At 46.0% G+C, this 20,676-nt stretch overlaps 2 protein-coding genes across 3 annotated transcripts in view; both read left to right on the top strand.

The window, feature by feature from the left end:
• Positions 1-5,618: 5,618 nt before the first annotated feature.
• LOC306698818 (calcium homeostasis modulator protein 2-like) lies at positions 5,619-7,589 on the top strand (the record flags this gene model as incomplete). Its single annotated transcript, XM_079163299.1, has 2 exons — positions 5,619-6,230; positions 7,176-7,589. Exons 1-2 carry the CDS (start codon positions 5,673-5,675, stop codon positions 7,587-7,589), a joined length of 972 nt encoding a protein of 323 aa, XP_079019425.1. The 5' UTR covers positions 5,619-5,672.
• Positions 7,590-13,621: 6,032 nt separating this feature from the next.
• Positions 13,622-20,676, top strand: part of ncapd3 (non-SMC condensin II complex, subunit D3) — a 32,226-nt gene continuing 25,171 nt past the window's right edge. For both annotated transcript variants that reach the window (XM_079163008.1, XM_079163009.1), the window contains exons 1-7: positions 13,622-13,695; positions 14,455-14,612; positions 14,852-15,014; positions 18,093-18,259; positions 18,935-19,105; positions 19,182-19,243; positions 19,334-19,421. In XM_079163008.1, coding sequence (XP_079019134.1) covers positions 13,644-13,695; positions 14,455-14,612; positions 14,852-15,014; positions 18,093-18,259; positions 18,935-19,105; positions 19,182-19,243; positions 19,334-19,421 — 861 coding nt within the window. In that variant the 5' untranslated portion in view covers positions 13,622-13,643. The remainder of the gene's footprint in view (positions 13,696-14,454; positions 14,613-14,851; positions 15,015-18,092; positions 18,260-18,934; positions 19,106-19,181; positions 19,244-19,333; positions 19,422-20,676) is intronic.

The raw sequence follows: 20,676 nt of genomic DNA, 5'->3' as shown, positions 1-20,676 counted from the left end.
GACATGCTGCAATGACAGTAGGCCTACTGTAGTGAGTATGACACACTGGTTCAACTCAATTCATTTGTACAGCCCGATATCACAAATGTGCCTCAGGTGGCCTCAGTAAAATCAGAACAGAGAAAACTCCCCAAAAAAGCTTTTACAGGGAAAAGGAAGAAACCTCCGAGAGAGCAACAGAGGAGGGTGTCACGATTAGGCTTTGCCTCTGTGTTCTGTGTTTGTCTACCCTCCTCACTCTACCTGTCAGTCACTCCCTCAGCTTATTCCCTTCACCTGCCTCTGATCACTAATCAAGCACTTCCCCCTCATCAGCACAACTCCTCTCACCTGTTCTTCCCCCTACATAAACTCTTGCCCCTCAGTCACTCCTTGCCAGATTCTTGCTATGTCTACCCGCCCGTTCGGCTTGTCCTGTTACTGGTTTCCCTGTCTGCCTGCCCTGTTTCCTGTCCTGCTGGATTTCCTCCCCTCTTCCCTTGTCTCTTCCGTGGATGCCCCATTGTGCCTGTAAGTCTGCTGTTTGTTTTGAATTGTTTATTAAAACAACTTCTACACGCTACTCTGCCTGGTCTGCGCTTGAGTCCTCCACCATGCCCCGTGACAGAAGAATCTGGCCAAGAAGGGACTCAGCAGACCACCAGTTTGAGTGGTATGAACAATTCATGGGTTACCGCCTTATCCAGAAGGCAGACCCGGACGTGTTGGCCGCAGCGGACCAACGCTTTGAGCGCTTCTCCCCGGGGTGGTACGAACACTTTTCGGGAACCTGCCAGGCTTTTGGAGGGCCTCGGAGCGTCCAGAAGGCGAACCGTGACCTAGGTTTGAAGCCATCCCCCGAGTGGGATGAACAGTTTGAGGGTACCCGCTTGGCCTATGGAGGGCCTCTGAGCATCCAGAGGGCTAACAGAGAACTAAGCCGCTCTGTTACCCCAAAGAAAAGGCAGCGGCAGAGAAAGGGTCAGTCTTCCATTCCCGCTGGGCCGCAGCGATCCCCCGTTCCCGCTGGGCCGCAGCTATCCCCCGTTCCCGCTGGGCCGCAGCGATCCCCCGTTTCCGCTGAGCCGCAGCGATCCCCCGTTTCCGCTGAGCCGCAGCGATCCCCTGCTCCCGCTAGGCCGCAGCTAACTCCAGCTCCCCGTGTCCTGTCGACGGTCCGACCGACTCCAGCTCCCCGTGTCCTGTCGACGGTCCGACCGACTCCAGCTCCCCGTGTCCTGTCGACGGTCCGACCGACTCCAGCTGTCGCCTCGGCAGCGCAACCTCTCCCGGACCCGGCCGCCGCAGCCTCGGCGCCTCAGCCTCTCCCGGACCCAGCCGCCGACGTCTTGTCGCCACAGCGGTTCCCGGCCGCCGCCTCAGCGCCGCAGCCTCTCCCGGACCTGACCGCCGCCGCCTCGGCACCGCAGCCTATCCCGAACCCGGCCGCAGGCGCCTCAGCGACTCAGTCACTCCCGCACTCGGTCGCCGCCGATGAGGTGAGCCTATTCCTAGCAGGCTTTGCCATTTGGTTGAGCCTCGCCGCCTCAGAGCCGCAGCGACCTCCTGTGCCTGACGCTGCCGCCTTCATGCCGCAGCGATCCCTTGTGCCTGCCGCTGCCGCCTCCGTGCCGCAGCGATCCCTTGTGCCTGCCCCTGCCGCCTCCGTGTCGCAGCGACCTCCTGTGCCTGCCCCTGCCGCCTCCGTGTCGCAGCGACCTCCTGTGCCTGCCGCCTCCGTGCCGCAGCGACCTCCTGTGCCAGCTTCTGCCGCCTCCGAGGAGCAGCGACCTCCAGCTTCTGCCGCCTCCGAGGAGCAGCGACCTCCAGCTTCTGCCGCCTCCGAGGAGCAGCGACCTCCAGCTTCTGCCGCATCCGAGGAGCAGCGACCTCCAGCTTCTGCCGTCTCCGAGGAGCAGCGACCTCCAGCCCCTGCCGCCGCCGTCTCCGAGGAGCAGCGATCACCAGCCCCTGCTGCCGCCGTCTCCGAGGAGCAGCGATCACCAGCCCCTGCCGCCGTCTCCGAGGAGCAGCGATCACCAGCCCCCGAGCTCCAGCCGGACCCCCAGTCCGGCTCTCCCGAGCTCCAGCCGGAGCCCCAGTGTTCCCAGTCCGGTTCCTCCGAGCTCCAGCCGGAGCCCCAGTCCGCCCAGCCCGGCTCTCCCGAGCTCCAGCCGGAGCCCCAGTCCGCCCAGCCCGGCTCTCCCGAGCTCCAGCCGGAGTCCCAGTCCGCCCAGCCCAGTTCTCCCGAGCTCCAGCCGGAGCCCCAGTCCACCCAGCCCGGCTCTCCCGAGCTCCAGCCGGAGTCCCAGTCCGCCCAGTCCGCCCAGCCCGGCTCTCCCGAGCTCCAGCCGGAGCCCCAGTCCGCCCAGCCCGGCTCTCCCGAGCTCCAGCCGGAGCCCCAGTCCGCCCAGCCCGGCTCTCCCGAGCTCCAGCCGGAGCCCCAGTCCGCCCAGCCCGGCTCTCCCGAGCTCCAGCCGGAGCCCCAGTCCGCCCAGCCCGGCTCTCCCGAGCTCCAGCCGGAGCCCCAGTCCGCCCAGCCCGGCTCTCCCGAGCTCCAGCCGGAGCCCCAGTCCGCCCAGCCCGGCTCTCCCGAGCTCCAGCCGGAGCCCCAGTCCGGCTCTCCCGAGTCCCAGTCCACCCAGCCCGGCGCTCCCGAGCTCCAGCCGGAGCCCCAGTCCGCCCAGCCTGGCTCTCCCGAGCTCCAGCCGGAGCCCCAGTCCGGCTCTCCCGAGTCCCAGTCTTTCCAGTCCGGCTCTCCCGAGTCCCAGTCTTTCCAGTCCGGCTCTCCCGAGCCCCAGTCTTCCCAGTCCGGCTCTCCCGAGCCCCAGTCTTCCCAGTCCGGCTCTCCCGAGCCCCAGTCTTCCCAGTCCGGCTCTCCCGAGCCCCAGTCTTCCCAGTCCGGCTCTCCCGAGCCCCAGTCTTCCCAGTCCGGCTCTCCCGAGCCCCAGTCTTCCCAGTCCGGCTCTCCCGAGCCCCAGTCTTCCCAGTCCGGCTCTCCCGAGCCCCAGTGTTCCCAGTCTGGCTCTCCCGAGCCCCAGTGTTCCCAGTCCGGCTCCCCTGAGCCCCAGTGTTCCCCGTCCGGCTCCCCTGAGCCCCAGTGTTCCCAGTCCGGCTCCCCTGAGCCCCAGTGTTCCCAGTCCGGCTCCCCCGAGCCTCAGCCCGTCCAGTCCGGCTCCCCCGAGCCTCAGCCCGCCCAGTCCGGCTCCCCCGAGCCTCAGCCCGTCCAGTCCGGCTCCCCCGAGCCTCAGCCCGTCCAGTCCGGCTCCCCCGAGCCTCAGCCCGTCCAGTCCGGCTCCCCCGAGCCTCAGCCCGTCCAGTCCGGCTCCCCCGAGCCTCAGCCCGTCCAGTCCGGCTTCCCCGAGCCTGTCCAGCCCGGCCGTCCGCCGGAGCCCCCGCTTCGGAAGCAAGTCCCGCAGCCCGGCCGTCCGCCGGAGCCCCCGCTTCGGAAGCAAGTCCCGCAGCCCGGCCGTCCGCCGGAGCCCCCGCTTCGGAAGCAAGTCCCGCAGCCCGGCCGTCCGCCGGAGCCCCCGCTTCGGAAGCAAGTCCCGCAGTCCGGCCGTCCGCCGGAGCCCCCGCTTCGGAAGCAAGTCCCGCAGTCCGGCCGTCCGCCGGAGCCCCCGCTTCGGAAGCAAGTCCTGCAGTCCGGTCGACCGCCCGAGATCCAGCCTCTAGAGCCCTGTCCCCCGTCTGACTTCCGGCCTCCAGAGCCCTGTTCCCCGTCTGACTTCCGGCCTCCAGAGCCCTGTTCCCCGTCTGATTTCCGGCCTCCAGAGCCCTGTTCCCCGTCTGATTTCCGGCCTCCAGAGCCCTGTTCCCCATCTGATTTCCGGCCTCTAGAGCCCTGTTCCCCGTCTGATTTCCGGCCTCCAGAGCCCTGTTCCCCATCTGATTTCCAGCCTCTAGAGCCCTGGCCCTCCTCCGGGCCCCCTCCACCCACCCGGTTTTGGACTCTGACTCTCGGCCTCGGCGGAGTGCTAACCCTCCTCCGGGCCCCCACCGCCCTCCCTTGGGAGGCGTTTTTTTTTTTTTTTTTTTTTTTTTGAGACGTCTGGAATCCGTCCCTTGGGGGGGGTACTGTCACGATTAGGCTTTGCCTCTGTGTTCTGTGTTTGTCTACCCTCCTCACTCTACCTGTCAGTCACTCCCTCAGCTTATTCCCTTCACCTGCCTCTGATCACTAATCAAGCACTTCCCCCTCATCAGCACAACTCCTCTCACCTGTTCTTCCCCCTACATAAACTCCTGCCCCTCAGTCACTCCTTGCCAGATTCTTGCTATGTCTACCCGCCCGTTCGGCTTGTCCTGTTACTGGTTTCCCTGTCTGCCTGCCCTGTTTCCTGTCCTGCTGGATTTCCTCCCCTCTTCCCTTGTCTCTTCCGTGGATGCCCCATTGTGCCTGTAAGTCTGCTGTTTGTTTTGAATTGTTTATTAAAACAACTTCTACACGCTACTCTGCCTGGTCTGCGCTTGAGTCCTCCACCATGCCCCGTGACAGAGGGATCCTCGCCAGGATGGACAGAAGTGCAACAGAGAGATGTGTACAGAATGAACAACAGTCAATCCATGTGACATAAATAACATACAAGAGTAGCAATAGCAGTAGAAGAGTCAATAATAGCAGAATAATAACAGAAAAATGATGACTAACAATAACAGCAGTGGTGGATATACTAGAATAATAATAATGTGTATGTGCAACACAGGGAGTACATCACAGCTGTAAACACCCCTTATGGGCGTGTTAGTTGATATGTATCATATGTTAGTACCATCTTAGTTTAGAGTGTTAGCATGCTATCATTTGCTAATTAGTACTAAATACAGCTGAGGCTCGCAGGAATGCCTTTAGTTTTTCAGATATTTGGTCATAAACCAAAATATCAGAAAAACTAGGGTTTAGAGGTGTGACATGGGCTGGTGAAAACTTAGAGGATCACCAAAGTGACAATTTCAATTCATCCTGAGGAAGAACATGAATTTAATGAGAATCCATCCAATAGTTGTTGAGATATTTGTAAATAATATACATTAAGGCCTTTGTTCTAGTGGCTGGCAAACAATAATTTTCCTCCAAATGTTTGGTCAGTGCTAAGAGACGAACCCGAAGCAAGAAGCAAGAAGGGTAGAGGAGAAATTGTAGACTTTGGTCCAAGTGGAAAAAAAACAACTAAATCATTTGGGATTTTTCCAAATGAGAAGGAAGGGTAAGAAGTTAGTCAAACCTTTTTGACTTCCTTATTCGCAAGTGCCAGTTTAGCTGTTGGGTTAAGCCAGAATCATACTGGCCATCAGCAGCAGCCTCTCAGTTCCTTGTGTGTCCCGCTTTTTTTTTTGTGGTATTGCTATGTGAGCAACACATGTTTTCATTTACAGACCACATTTTTTTTTCCATTGGGGAGGAAACCGGAGGGCAGTTCCTGACTGTGAGTCACTACCGGTGCCCAGACTGCTAACACAGCCTCAAAGTTGCACACAAAAGCAGAGACTTCTCAGTAAAGTTTTACCCGTAAATTGCACTGGATGATAAAGATGGATTCAAAAGTCTGAGGCTCGTTTAAAACCGAAAAAAATCTCAAACTTATTGTTTCCTATTTATTTCCCTTTTCATGCTCTGCCTGCAGCCTGACAGTCCTGTAAACGAAACTCATAGCTCTTCAGTGTTATCCTCAGTAAAGACACAACATCCAAACATGGCTGCTGCAGCACTCGTCACAGAGAACTTTAAGTTTGTGTCCCTCTTCTTCAAGAGTAAAGATGTGATGATCTTCAACGGTCTGATTGCACTGGGCACTGTGGCCAGCCAGACTGCATACAACGTTTTCGCCTTTGAATGTCCTTGTTCGTCTGGGAGGAACTATCTCTACGGCCTGGCTGCCATCGGTGTTCCGGCGCTGGCGTTTTTCCTCGTTGGAATAATGATGAACAAGAGCACGTGGGACCTAGTGTCTGAGTGTCGGACTCGGCTCAGAAGGTGCCGGAAGCTGTCGGGAGCCTCTGCCTTTGCGCTGCTGGGAACCATCATCGGTCGAGGTGTGGTGGCGCCGATAACATGGGTAGTTTTCTCTTTGCTGCAGGGCCAGGCGTACATGTGTGCCCTCAGCGAGTTCATTGACCCCGGCACACTGGAGGGCTTCCCCTCAGGTCAGGGGTTGATGGTAATGGCAAAATTCCCATGTCAAGACAGTGTTCCAACAGAGCTGCAACGCTTCTGGGCCGAAGTTGAGCGACGACTGAAATATGAATCTCAGGTAATGTACTTTATTTTATTTTTTTGCAGGTTTAGTGTAGCTATTACAGGTGCACACAAGTAAGGGATGTTAAATATCAATCAAAAATAAATGCCAGCTGCTACTTTCGATCTTATTTGCCATCAAATCCCATGAAAGGAATACTTACACATTTTGGGAGGCATTTATTTGCTTTCTTTCCAAAAAAATAAGCAAGAGGCTTGAAACAAATCTTGTTTTTTTTCATTACACTCTTTTCCGGAGTGTGGACATAGTTAGCCTAGCTTAGCATAAAGACTGGAGGCAGATGGAAACAGCAAAATTCAAAAATACACCTACATCCTTACTGCTGGAACTATTTATTGATGCACAACAGCTGTATCCATCTGCCTCGTGCTTCTGTGCAGCATCCCCGTCTACGGTGCAGGTTGCCAGATACAGTGCGGTCACTCAGTAAAGGTTTTGGGCATAATAGCACCAAACCTGGCAATCTCACTGTGAAGACGAGACTTCAGGAGGCTGCACACAGTCACTGAACACTGTGACAAGAATAGTTTCATTATGTAGCTTGTTTTTTGAAGCTACATTAATGGAACAATTGAAACTTTTTGGCACATGTGGAGCAATGACTTATGTTTGTCCACTTATTTTAGTATATAGTCACTACGATAAAATGTTTAGCTTTATGGCTAAAATGAAAGACATCTCATTCCAAATGTAAGTCTATGGGGAAAAAATGTCTTTGGGCACAGTGGCATCACATGAAGGTCCCCGGAAATTGTAATTCCATCGTTTTTGGCCACTATATAAAATTTGCTTCAAGGCCCAGCGATCTTCCTGCAGGGTTGTTAGAGAGGGGAAGAGTAGACAAAGGTAAAAATATTAACCAGCAAACACAAATGTAACTGATCCATTACCTCAAAACCTACTAATGGTGTTGACCTCGATGCTCTCTGTTCTTTTCAGCTGATAGGCTGGCTGCTGGTGGCAGTAATGTCATTGACGGTGTTCCTGATGCTGTGCATGAAGCGCTGCTTCTCTCCACTTGGCTACCAGCAGGAGAATTACTGGTCCCAGTACCGCTCTAACGAAAAGACCCTCTTCCAGCGCACTGCGGCTGTCCACGCCCGCCTGCTGGCGGCGGAGAACGTTAAGAGCTTCTTTGGCTTTGTGGCACTGGAGACGGAGGAGAAGGAGCAGCTGGCTGAGCACCAGAGTGCCGGTCCCATCTGTAGCACCAACTGGAACAGGGTGACTGGTGTCTACCTCTACAGGGAGAATAAAGGACTGCCTCTTTACAGCAGGCTCAACAAATGGGCCACGTACAGTCTGGAGAATAACATGGAGGCTATGGAGAAAGAGATGGACATGCTCAGCTGACCGGATCCTTCTGGAAGGTGGTCCAGTGACTGCTATCATAAAGGCCTCACTATGTTTCAAACAGAGTGGGTCATCAAATAACAAATACACTTTACACCCCTTCCCTCTTCTCCTTTCCTATTTCATAACTTTCTCTGACAATTGTCATAACTTTCTGAAACAGACAATCTTGACGGTCACACACTATTTCTGCCACATTGCCTTTTCGATGATACCTCATAAGACCAATTTAGTTTGAAACATACTGAACCCTTTAGTTCACTATCAATACAGCTTTGGTTATGCTCCCAGATGGACACTTGGACAGCTGTGGACACCATTTGGAAGACAAGTGTGGATGGTGGGTTCCACCAATGCACGGTAGATTGCTATGCTACCACTTGTAGCGTAGTGGCGGCGTGGACACGTCTGGACAAGTCTGCTTGGTCACACACATAAATATGTGTTTATATATGTTAGTTTTTGCCATTCAAATTCTCTGAAAAGTATCCTTTTGACTTAGTGTTTCAATGTGATCCAAAAATATAACATTTTAAATAATCCGAGCGTACAGGGCACTGAGGTACGTTTACCCCTGGTATTAACATGTGGTCTGTGTCTTGGGCCCTATTCCTCGTACGTGGTTCAACTAAGTCGATCAAATGTCCTATTATCCAGCTTAAATTAACTCGATGATTGACATCAGGCTATCTCGGTTCCTCAAAGGCTGATCCGCGCTCAAACAGTCTCGTTAATTCGAGCCAGATGTCAGACAACAGGATCGTTGCGCGTGCCTGTCCTACTTCAAAAGGGGGAAGCGTGGATCACCGAAACCATGATTTTCTAACAGTACAACGGCAAATAAACGCAAAGAAAGAGCCTCTTTTTTCTCCGCTGACGAGCAGGAGATGATCATGAACACAGACGAAGAATTCAAGACCATAATCATGGCGAAATCTAACGCTGCGAGGGCGAGACGAGAAGCATGGCAAAATATCGCAGACGTCGTTAAATGCGCAAGTATTTGGAAAATGTATAGGTTAATTTTAAGTGCCTCATCACCCCAATCAATCAGATGATATTTCTTTAAGTAGGCTTAATGGAATGTATCATCCAATGAGATCTTATAGCGAAATCAACTCTTTCAGAATAAGTAGATAAAAACAAGCCCAAAGAGTATCTAACTGATACGAATTAATAGATACTTATGAGGATATATGTACTGTATGCGCTTATGTATCATGTATATATATATATATATGTGTGTGTGTGTGTGTGTATATACATGTATGTGTAGATTACCATATAGAATAGGAGTTTGAATATGTGTGTGTGAATCTGTGTATGGGCGGATCAGTGTGTGTGTATTATTCATAATAAGCAGTGAAAATAAATTGTGTGTAATTCTCTCTATTCTTATCATGAGTCCACCTTCATCATGTTCTACAATAATGATATCTATGGTGTACTAATAACACTGTCGTATCATTGAGTGCTTTCAACCATCATGTAGTTCAACCAGCCATCAAGAGGACACGGGAGCAAGTAAACACTAAGCACACGAACATTATTTAGAATGGTGATCAATACAACATGTGCCATGGTGATGTAATGAACACATCCATAAGTTTCTTAAGCGCCAAATAAACTTCATGAACAGCACGGCATGCAGCGGCTTTCCCGATGTTCTCCGCATCACCGACACTGTACAAACATGAACCACTCGCAAAACAGCGCGAGGCTGCATCCAGTATGTGAGACAGTAGATGGCGTGTGGTGTTCAATGTACGGCTCGAGAAGGTCTTTAAATAAATGATTCCTTGTCGGTAGAATCGATAGCGCTCGTACAGGAAGTCATCATGATGTGATAACGGATCTTGGCGATCTCGAAGAACTCTCTCCCTATAAAACGCTAATCTGACTAATATCGCTTCCTCATCGATGGATCTCTGAGGAAGGGAGCTGACACTTGTTTCCGGGGGAGTGGCAGCTTATCCAGCGGATCTAGCTCAAGCCTGCTCTGGAGCAGGTTCAGGCTTATGGATGTGTTGCTATGGTGATTTTTCCAAACTTGCTTCGAGGAACCGAAAAGCCTCACTTATGTAATCTCATCCTGAAAATTATCCGGCTAACTCAGTTAGCCACGTACGAGGAATAGGGCCTTGATATGTTTGTTGTTTGTTGACAAGCCCGCCTGCTCTGCCCACCTAATTTGCAAATCAAATTTGATCACAACACGGGCTGAAACTAGTCAAGGGAAAAGCTTATTACCAGGCGTAAATGTGGCGCTAGATAAAGGATTTGACTGTAATTAAGTCAGATTCCTCATTAAAAGATTCTGATTATTTCTAGTTCCATTTGCAATGTTCCTTTTAAAAGTTAACTTTGTTCATTAATATACTCAAAACTATTAAGTGTGGCAGTTTACTGTCTCTATGGGCTGAATCTGTCAGAGTACTCCAGTCCAGCCATCCCTTGATGTGACATTGTATGTGGTCCTGATTAAGTCACATAGTCATCTTTATGGGTTATGTAAAGCTCATGATTTATAACGCGAACGTTATTTTTTAAACGTTTTCATCTCTTTCATTAGGCTGATTACAATGAGGCGTGGTCTTTTTTCATTAGGTATTAAATCCCCAACATCCAACTTGGGATGGTACCTGTGTTTCTGTACTGATGCTTAATTCAACAAAAAGAATCTGGTCAGACAGATTCCAATGCTTCAGTCTGCAAGCCAATAGTGTAGCGGACCCCAGCCGGACAATAGTGAAGAGTACTGTTGTTTCCAGAGGCCTTTATATGTCAGGGCCAAAAGTCTAAACTGAAAAAAATAAGATTTGAATCTGAAAATATCAGACCTCAAATATCAAAATATATATGAAAGTGAAAAATTAAAATAAATATTTTATTCAAAACAATTCCAGAACTGAATCAAAATGATATTCAACCCCAAAAAACTAGTCATTCACTTATTTTTATTTTGAATACATTGCTGTATTTTTCAATGTTCAAGACCACAACTTCAACTTTCAGGTTCACATTTTTTTTCAAATGATCAAAGCTATTGGCCTGGATTTGGCTCCATTGTCAGGTTTTGAAGGCCAAAACGGTAACAGGGGATGGACCCAAATGCAGGGAGACACAGTGAAACAGAGGGTTGAATTATGGTGGCTTTAATTACTAAGAAAAATATTTATAACAAAAACAATCCAAGAAAACAAAACTACTAAACAGAAAACATGGCAGAGAAGAGCAGGGATCACATCAGAGACATACCAGGAATTATTGTCCAAAAAAAATCAGGGTGCAGAGCAGGAATCACAACAGGAAACACCACAGACCAACCCACAATGAGACAGGGGACACACAGGGTTTAAATACACGGGAAGGTGCACAGCGTTGCTGAGTAAGCAGAGCAAACCGTTTTTGACCGTGCAATATTTAATGCATGTAAATGTTATGATTTATTTGGTCTATGTAGAGGAAATGGATAACGACAGAGAAAGTGGTTGGCCTCTGATTATGTGAGAAATAAAATGCCTATATTGGAAACTGGACTTCGTTATTTATGGCACGTGTCAGAACAAACATCAGCAACCGTGGTGACTTTTTTGATAAGCAACGAGGTCACTACAATCCCAATATCTAAATGTTCACATACAGTATATATATATATACATGTATATATAAAATCATTAATCTCCTCTCTCTCCCATTGTACTAGAAATGATATCATATCATGGAGGACAACAATTTCTGTTCAATACTTGAATTTATTCTAGGTTCATTTTTTATCCATGAATGTATTAAGAAACAAACCTTATTGGTGTTTATTTTTATTTTTTTATGAGAGAAGTCTATTGGAAATCACTGACTTATTTCAAAAAGAGCAAAACGGCAAAAAAAGCTGAACGGTGTTTTGTCTTTTATTAGGTAATAGTTATGTTGGTGTGCTCTGTTTGCTAAATAGCTACTAATGATGTATCTTGTCATTCTGTATATTCTTGTTTTAGGCTACATTCTCTACTACAACTAAAAACAAACAAACAGGCCATACTCCTGACCAAAAGATGGCGGTAATGAAGCTGAAAGAAGTTAACCTGTAAAATTCGTCAGTGACGAAGAAATCTTTACTGCAGGCTGTGAAAGTGGTAGAAAGATGGTCTTATTCATGGGGATTCAAATGTTCTGTGGGGAAAACTAAAACAATCATGTTTACTAGGAAGAGAGGAGTTGATGCTCAGATAAAGATGAACGGACAAAAGATTGAACAAGTGAACGTTTTTAGGTGTCTTGGTGTGTGGCTCGATGATAAATTAACATGGAATGAGCATATTCAGAGGATAGCTATGAAATGTAAAAACATTCTAAACGTAATGAGGTGTCTAACAGGGTCAGAATGGGGAGCCAGCAGGTCTGCAATTAAAAATATTTATATCGCTCTGATGAGGTCAGTCCTTGATTATGGCTGTGTAGTATTTGGATCAGCTGCAAAAACTTCACTAAAGAAGCTGGAAGTGGTGCAATCCTAAACTCTGAGACTGTGTTGTGGTGCTTTTAAGACAAGTCCTGTGGCTGCTCTGCAGGTGGAGGTGGAGGTGGGTGAAATGCCGCTGTATTTGAGACGCAAGCTCTTAATTATGAATTACTGGGCCAATCTGCAAGGACATTCTGGAGATAACCATCCAACCGCAAAGGTGCTTCTGCCATGTTGGGAAAGAGACAGGGCCAAACAGGAGTGTTTTGCATGGAGCAGTGGGAAATTAGCAAAAGATATGTCATTGGATCGGATAACATTCACTCCTACAGTACCGTTATCAACTACACCACCATGGCTATTTCCCTCAGTGTCAGTTGATAATTATTTTTTGGACAAAACCCAAGCATTTAAAGACATTGATAACATGGCAGGAATGGTGGCGCATAGACTGCAGACAACATATCAATCATTTATTCCAGCATTCACAGATGATCTAAAGACCCTGATACAGGTAGAACTGGGTTTGCGGTCACCATACCAACCTTGCAATATGAAGTCAAAAGGAGAGCATCTGATCATCTGTCTGTTTATACAGTTGAGACGTTGGCTATTTTAACAGCACAGCAGTGGGTAGAGGAGGTTCGGGTCGAAAAGGTCATTGTCTGTTCAGATTCTAGTTCAGCACTATCCTCATTACAATCATTCACATCACATAGCAGGCAGGATTTAATTAATGAAATATACGAAACACTGTTCCGACTTAAGAATATGGGTATTTTAGTAGCATTTATGTGGGTACCAGCACATAGAGGGGTAAAAGGAAACGAAAGAGCAGATGAATTAACAAAACAAGCTTTAGAAAGGCAGCACTAGACAGATATTTTACTCAGCAAAGCAGAAGTTAAATCAATTATCAAAAGAAACATTATTAAGGAATGGCAGCATAGTTGGGATGTAGGAGAAACAGGAAGACATCTGTATGCTGTTCAGAGAGAAGTTGGCAAAGGGAGGCCATCTAGAAGAAGCACCACAGAAGAAAACATATTAACCAGACTGAGGATTGGGCACACAAGGCTGAACAAAACAATGCATCTAATAAATAAACACCCAACAGGACTATGTGAGCACTGTCAAGTACTAGAATCAGTAGAGCATATCATTTGTCATTGCCAGAAATACACACTCGAGCGAGACAGGTTGAAGAGGAAGCTGGGAGTGGAGGAACTAAATCTAACAGATGCATTAAACTTGGGGGCAGGACAGTTATTACAATATATGAAAGAAACAGGATTGAGCAATAGAATTTAAATCACTGAAATGATGAATCTCCCTTTTGTTTTGTTTTGTTTTGTTGTTTTTATTTTGTTTTGTTTTGTTGTTTTTATTTTGTTTGGTTTTGTTTGGTTTTGTAAGGGGATAGGGTACTCTGGTCCACACTCCACTACAGTAGGTGGCGGGAATGCACCTTTCACTGGATGCCATCCGCCATAAAATTTAAAAGAAGAAGAAGAAGAAGAAATCTTTACTGCGCATGTGTGAAAGTCTGTATTTAAGTGTCGAGCGGGCTGATTCAAAATATAACGTTAACCAAGATGTCTCTGATATCTGCGCTGCAGTTTCTGAGGTTAAATGAAATTCCCGAAGGTAAAATTGTATATGTGTGTATGTTATAAACGACCTTTTCTATTATATTGTAGATAGAGACCACGCTTAATTGAATTTCCCGGCTGTTTGTCAAGCAATGTTGACAGCTAACGTAACTTAGCTATTTCCCGGGTTATGTGCCCCGTCCTGTGTAGAGGAAGAATAAGGCTACTAACTCCATTCACATATCTTGCAAATTAGACAATTTCGGCTACTTTGGAAGTAAAACACAGTTAAAACGATAGATTTAAGTCGCGACGAGCCACTGGCGTTGTCGGCAAACAACTGTCTAATCACTGTAATTTTGTGCAGCTGTCGTGTAACACGTTAATCACAGCGTTTGTAGCGTTAAGTAAGCCCAGTTTAGTTTAGCTAGCATTAACTAGTAATCTGTTTGCCGAAATAGGTTAAAGAATACAGGTTTATAGTTACTGCTAAACGTGTTAAAGCCATGTTGTAAGGTTATTAAGACGCATCGACTGCTGATAACGTTAGTACTCTTTAGTGTTAGCAGCTCCTTCAACAGATCTAAAGTTTGTTTAATTAAAAAGGCACACACGTCATCGTTCCGATTGGAGGAAATATCATCATTTTGGTTCATATAAATCGTTACATTTAATATTATTTTTCATACATTTAGTTTTTACCCTAAACATTTACCAGCTTTTAATTTCCCTCAGAAAACAAGTTCCGAAATACTGTCTGTCGTGTTTTTGTATCACTTGGGGGGGGTAATGTGATAACTGGTGTGATTTCCAGCCTGGGTGGATGCAGTGTGGGACTTAGAGTTCACAGAGAGAGAACCACTGGATGACACCATAGAGGACGAACTCGCAGTCAGTGGAGACAAGGCCTTCAGAACTTTGTACCAGTGTTTACTTGCCCATGCTGCTGACCAACAAGATGGAGCTTCACAGGTAAACCTGATCCAGCGCTGAAACACTCTGTCCTCCGCTCCATGGAAAACAAATAGAAATGTGTATGTATGTATGTATGTATGTATGTATGTATGTATATGTGTGTACATGCATATACACAATAAAATGTACCTTCTAGTGGCTCTTCCCAAAATGCTGTGTGCTCTGCTGTTGATGCAAAACACCAGTGTTCTTTTTCTTTTGGTAGCAGCAGTAAGCATTGTCTTGTCTTGCTGTAGAGCATCTGGGCGATTCTGGGGGAGAACGAGGTGTCGATTAAGTCCCTGGTGGCTGTGCTGTCCTTCTTTGTCCTGGCGGGAAAAGCCAAAACAGCCAATGTCCAGCAGAGGGTGAGCAGTCTGCACGCAGCCTCACTCTACCTGCTGCTGCTGAGAATCCCAGGTGAGGAAATCTTGTCCTTTCACTTAACTGCTTGTGTGTGAGAAACGGATCCCATTTGTATTTTTTAACAGTTGAGGAATAAACAATTCTGTGGAATAGTGTGAAACCATGGGCAGGAATGTGTACTGCGTTACTGGTATACACATGCATCTTTGTGTGTGCGTGACACAAACAAAACTGTGGATGTCCTGAGAACCAAAACTTCAACACCAAATCTATGCCATAATTCTGAAAACGTGATTGTACTTTTTCTACTGTCCCGCTATGGTACATGCCATACGAACCTGGGATCAGGGCTTGAGACTAATGCTAATCTATGGAGGTGGCATTGAGTTACATTATGATGCGTTCAAGCTCTATTCAGTAAAAATGACTTGAAAGAAATACTTAATGACCTTGTTGAAGTTCAGTCCAGGGCCCTATTCCTCGTACGTGGTTGAACTAAGTCGATCAAATGTCCTATTATCCAGCTTAAATTAACTCGATGATTGACATCAGGCTATCTCGGTTCCTCAAAGGCTGATCCGCGCTCAAACAGTCTCGTTAATTTGAACCAGATGTCAGACAACAGGATCGTTGCGCGTGCCCGTCCTACTTCAAAAGGGGGAAGCGTCGATCACCGAAACCATGATTTTCTAACAGTACAACGGCAAATAAACGCAAAGAAAGAGCCTCTTTTTTCTCCGCTGACGAGCAGGAGATGATCATGAACACATTTGAGGAATTCAAGACCATAATCATGGCGAAATCTAACGCTGCGAGGGCTAGACATGGCAAACTATCGCAGACGTCATTAAATGCGCAAGTGTTGGGAAAATGTATAGGCTAATTTTAAGTGCCTCATCACCTCAATCAATCAGATGATATTTCTTTAAGTAGGCTTAATGGAATGCATCATCCAATGAGATCTATAGCGAAAATAATTATATCAACTCGTTCAGAATAAGTAGATAAAAACAAGCCCAAAGAGTATCTAACTGATACGAATTAATAGATACTTATGAGGATATATGTAGGTGTATGCACGTATGTATCATGTACTATATATATATACACATGTGTATATACATGTATGTGTAGATTACCATATAGAATAGGAGTTTGAATATGTGTGTGTGAATCTGTGTATGGGCGGATCAGTATGTATGTATTATTCATAATAAGCAGTAAAACTAAATTGGGTGTAATTATCTCTATTCTTATCATGAGTCCACCTTAATCATGTTCTACAATAATGATATCTATGGTGTACTAATAACACTGTCGTATCATTGAGTGCTTTCAACCATCATGTAGTCCAACCAGCCATCAAGAGGACACGGGAGCAAGTAAACACTAAGCACACACACATTATTCAGAATGGTGAGTCGATACAACATGTACCATGGTGATGTAATGAACACATCCATAAGTTTCTTAATCGCCCAAATAAACTTTATGAACAGCACGGCATGCAGCGGCTTTCCCGATGTTCTCCGCGTCACCGACACTGTACAAACATGAACCACTCGCAAAACAGCGCGAGGCTGTGATACAGTCTGTGAGACAGTAGATGGCGTGTGGTGTTCAATGTACGGCTCGAGAAGGTCTTTAAATAAATGATTCCTTGTCGGTAGAATCGATAGCGCTCGTACAGGAAGTCATCATGATGTGATAACGGATCTTGGCGATCTCGAAGAACTCTCTCCCTATAAAACGCTAATCTGACTAATATCGCTTCCTCATCGATGGATCTCTGAGGAAGGGAGCTGACACTTGTTTCCGGGGGAGTGGCAGCTTATCCAGCGGATCTAGCTCAAGCCTGCTCTGGAGCAGGTTCAGGCTTATGGATGTGTTGCTATGGTGATTTTTCCAAACTTGCTTCGAGGAACCGAAAAGCCTCACTTATGTAATCTCATCCTGAAAATTATCCGGCTAACTCAGTTAGCCACGTACGAGAAATAGGGCCCAGGTGATTGTTTTTAGTTTGTTGGAGAAGCTAACGTTTATGTTAGCCCTATAGAACCATGTGAAAAGGGTTGTAATATACGCTCTGCAATCCAACTGAAAACATGAACCGCTCTTGTGTCATTAGCGTCAGTATTTAATTTTGGTGAATTATGTGTGCCAAAACTCATACTGCTTCAATAGTTGTACATCAAATCTAAAAACCAAATATAACATCATTTTCCAGTATCTCTTATTAAAGCAGCGGTCCCCAACCCTTTTCCACCACAGACCGGTTTGATGTCAGACAATATTTTCACGGACCGGCCTTCAAGGTGTGGTGGATAAACATGATGAAATAAAATGATACGACCGGCATGAAAACAAATATAAAATGCATAAATAAATACATACAACTCGCAATACCGCTGAATCAGTAGGAGCCCTGAGCTTGTTTCTCTGCAACGAGACGGTCCCATCTGGGGGTGATGGTAGACAATGACACCCTAAGTCTGTTCCTCGTGTCCAGTCTATTTTGTAATTTTGTTTTGATTGCTGTCACTGCAGAACATCCCGCTTCACAAAGAGGATGTGTGAAATGGAAGCAGGGTTTTAGTGGTGATCTCAGGATATTCAGCCTTGATTTGAATCAAAACACCAGCAGAGTTGTTGTCTCAAACATACATTAAGGCCACCGTCATTTACAATCTCCAGCAGCTGATCTTCCTCTGTCACCACATATTCTGCAGAGCGGGCTTGGCGCGTCAGAATTACTCCTGATATTTAATTAGACTCCTGATATTGTCCGTGGTGGTTGGGGACCACTGCCTTAAAGGGTCAGTGTGTAACCTTTTGGGGGAGCTATTTGCAAAAATGGATAGATCCAACCACCACCAAAAATGGATAGATCCAGCACTGCAACACTCTGAATGGATAGATAGATATTTCTATCTCTCACTTGCAATCTACATAGGGCGCTGGGTCTCTGCCATGTGTTCAAATGTGATCTTGGAAGATTTAGTTTTTGGCAAGAAACTTCAGGCAGATAATCGGGGATTAATAATAAATTTGCAAATAAACCAACCTGTTTTCAAACTTCCATAAGGTGAGATAAGACTCTACTATGATACGTAACATATGTATTGCTTCCAGGGAGCATCGCCACCAAGGTTTTCCATGAGGTTTTGATGGATACGTGTTCAGACTTGACCTCTTACTGCTGGCCTCAGGACTCTGGAAAGAAGCGCAAGAAGGAAGGCCTGAAGAGCTCTCAGGCAGACAGCAAACGCTCCAAACCACAGCGTAAAGGAACTTCAGGGGTAAAGTCCTCTATCTGAAATCACTCAAACCTGCCAACAGTGCCGTGGTAATATGACGGCACAATCATTTTTCTTCAGACTTTCATACACAAACCTCACATGTTGTGCCACCAAGCAGGTTAAATTTTCTTAGTTCAGGTTGAAATGTCCTAAAACCTTGTGGATGGATTGTCATGATGTGAGAGTTGCCATGAATGTCTACAAAGGGTGAATTTTCAAAATAGCCCTTTCTTTTTTATGGGGAACTACAGCCAATGAGAGCGCAAGACATGGGTTGAGGGGGACACCTGGAGGAACAGGAACGCCTGTTAGTTCGACAATTTGACATCCGCTAAATTTAGGACACTTTATTTTACAAAAGGTGACAAGTGTTTCTTTATAACTATTGAAGCACTTATTTAACACAAAATAGTGCAATGTTCTGGTACAAAGAATAATTGACATTCATAACACTTTTAAATATATTCAAAAAAAAATAAATAATTGTAACAAATGACAACATGCTTGAATTGTAAAAGACTAAATCAGAAGTAATACAACTGAAAAAATCAGGGGGGGGAGGAATAAAATGGAATCTGTAAAAAATTGTAAGCGGATTTCTTAGTACCCTCTACACGCCCTAACAGAGTGTAGAGGGTACTGGAAAATAAAAGTTCCTCTCTCTGTTATTCTCAGATGGAAGTGGATGAGGCAGCGGAAGGAGAGGAGGAAGAAGAGCTTCATTTCTCAGCCCAGGACTTGGTAAAGATCAGAAACGCTGTGGTTCTCCTGGTTCAAAGCCTCCTCCAACTCCTGCAGACATTTCCACTCAAAGACAGACCACAGAGTGCCAGCAACTTCACGCGGGTAGCTCTTGATTCCATCGTCCCACCCGCTCTGTACCACATTGCATTGTTTTCATGTGTTTCTGTTTCATTCGCAGATCTTTAGCAAGCTGCTTTACTTTGAGCCGGTTATCGGAGAGATGACCTTTGCGGCTCCACAGTGAGTTGTAACTTTCACTTCTCTCTCCGTCTTGATAAAATAATGTGTGCAGGATTTGCGAGAGCTGACAGTTGTGTTATTTCTGCACAGGGATATCACCAAGCTGAGGAGTGTTCCAGAGATGGCTTTCTACGGCCTGCAGCTGCTCTGCTCGCCAAAACACGGAGACCAGAAAAAAGTAAGATCCAACAATCATGGTCCACGGTGGGCCAATAGTGTATACACACTTGTTGGTTTGGCATGTTAACTTATCTGATTTAAATTTGCAGCTATTCTGAATATTTTGACAAATAGTGTCCCAGGTAATCTGGATAATCCACAGATCTCACTGTCTACTGTCTTCATGATGTTTCTGTAGTAGTGATGTCATATTTTCGGTTTTGGGTCATAGAATTATCATCCTGATAAATAGCGAATGATCTGTTTTATAGCATGGAGCTCTGTGGTTGTATATGCATATTGATCAATAGTAGTTACTATTTCAATCTTTTTGGGAGATTTATGTTTAACCCTCCTGTTATGTTCGTTTTTTAGGTACAGCCATGATGTTCGCGGGTCAATATGATCCGGTGCATGTTTAATCATCCAAAAGTTGTCAGAAACCAAAAAATCCTAATAAATATAGTTTGTACCTCATCACCAACACCCTTACTAACAATTCAATCAGTATTTAGTGGAATTAAGTAATTCACCCCTCCATAGATCATAGTTCAATGAGGATAACTCACTCGTTTTAATGAAAAATACATGTTAAAACAATTTTTTAGGTACATTGGAAAAACCTAGATGTAAATTGCATTAGTCTACCATAACATGTATTTTTCTCTAAATTATTTTTATATTGAAAACTTTATTTTTTTTCATGGGGTGATGTAGATAAATGGAGATGAGACACCTCTGCTGTTCAGGGTCATATTGACCCAGTTCACTCAAAATCAAGCTAAATGAGTCATAAGGATTTGTATTGAAAGTAAACTTTACTTAGGTTTACTTATAGTGTTAAGAAACAGACATTTACAAAAATTAAGTGTGTGTGTGTGTGTGTGTGTGTGTGTGTGTGTGTGTGTGTGTGTGTGTGTGTGTGTGTGTGTGTGTGTGTGTGTCTCTCACTTCACTGCCGGGTCAAATTGACCCGAACATCATCTCTGTTATATAAACCTGCGGGGGGGGTGCAAATACATGATATTTTTTTCACGTTGATTACCCTAATTAAGGCAAGCAGAAGAAGTTTCATACACAAAAAGTACTTTAAAATATTTTTTCAAACTTTGAAATGGGTCAATTTGACCCGCAACATAACAGGAGGGTTAATATGGCTATAAGGAAATAAATAATGTTTTGAAGTAAAACTCTCAGTCAACATGTAAATATTTCCAAAGCACAGAGACCACCTGAGTTTATCTTAATACATTGTATGATACATTTTGTATTTG

This window comes from Pholis gunnellus (genome assembly GCF_910591455.1).
Source record: "Pholis gunnellus genome assembly, chromosome: 7".
Taxonomy (NCBI): Eukaryota; Metazoa; Chordata; class Actinopteri; order Perciformes; family Pholidae; genus Pholis; species Pholis gunnellus.
Note: the sequence above shows the minus strand (reverse complement) of the source record. Positions and strands in the feature narration are given on the sequence as shown.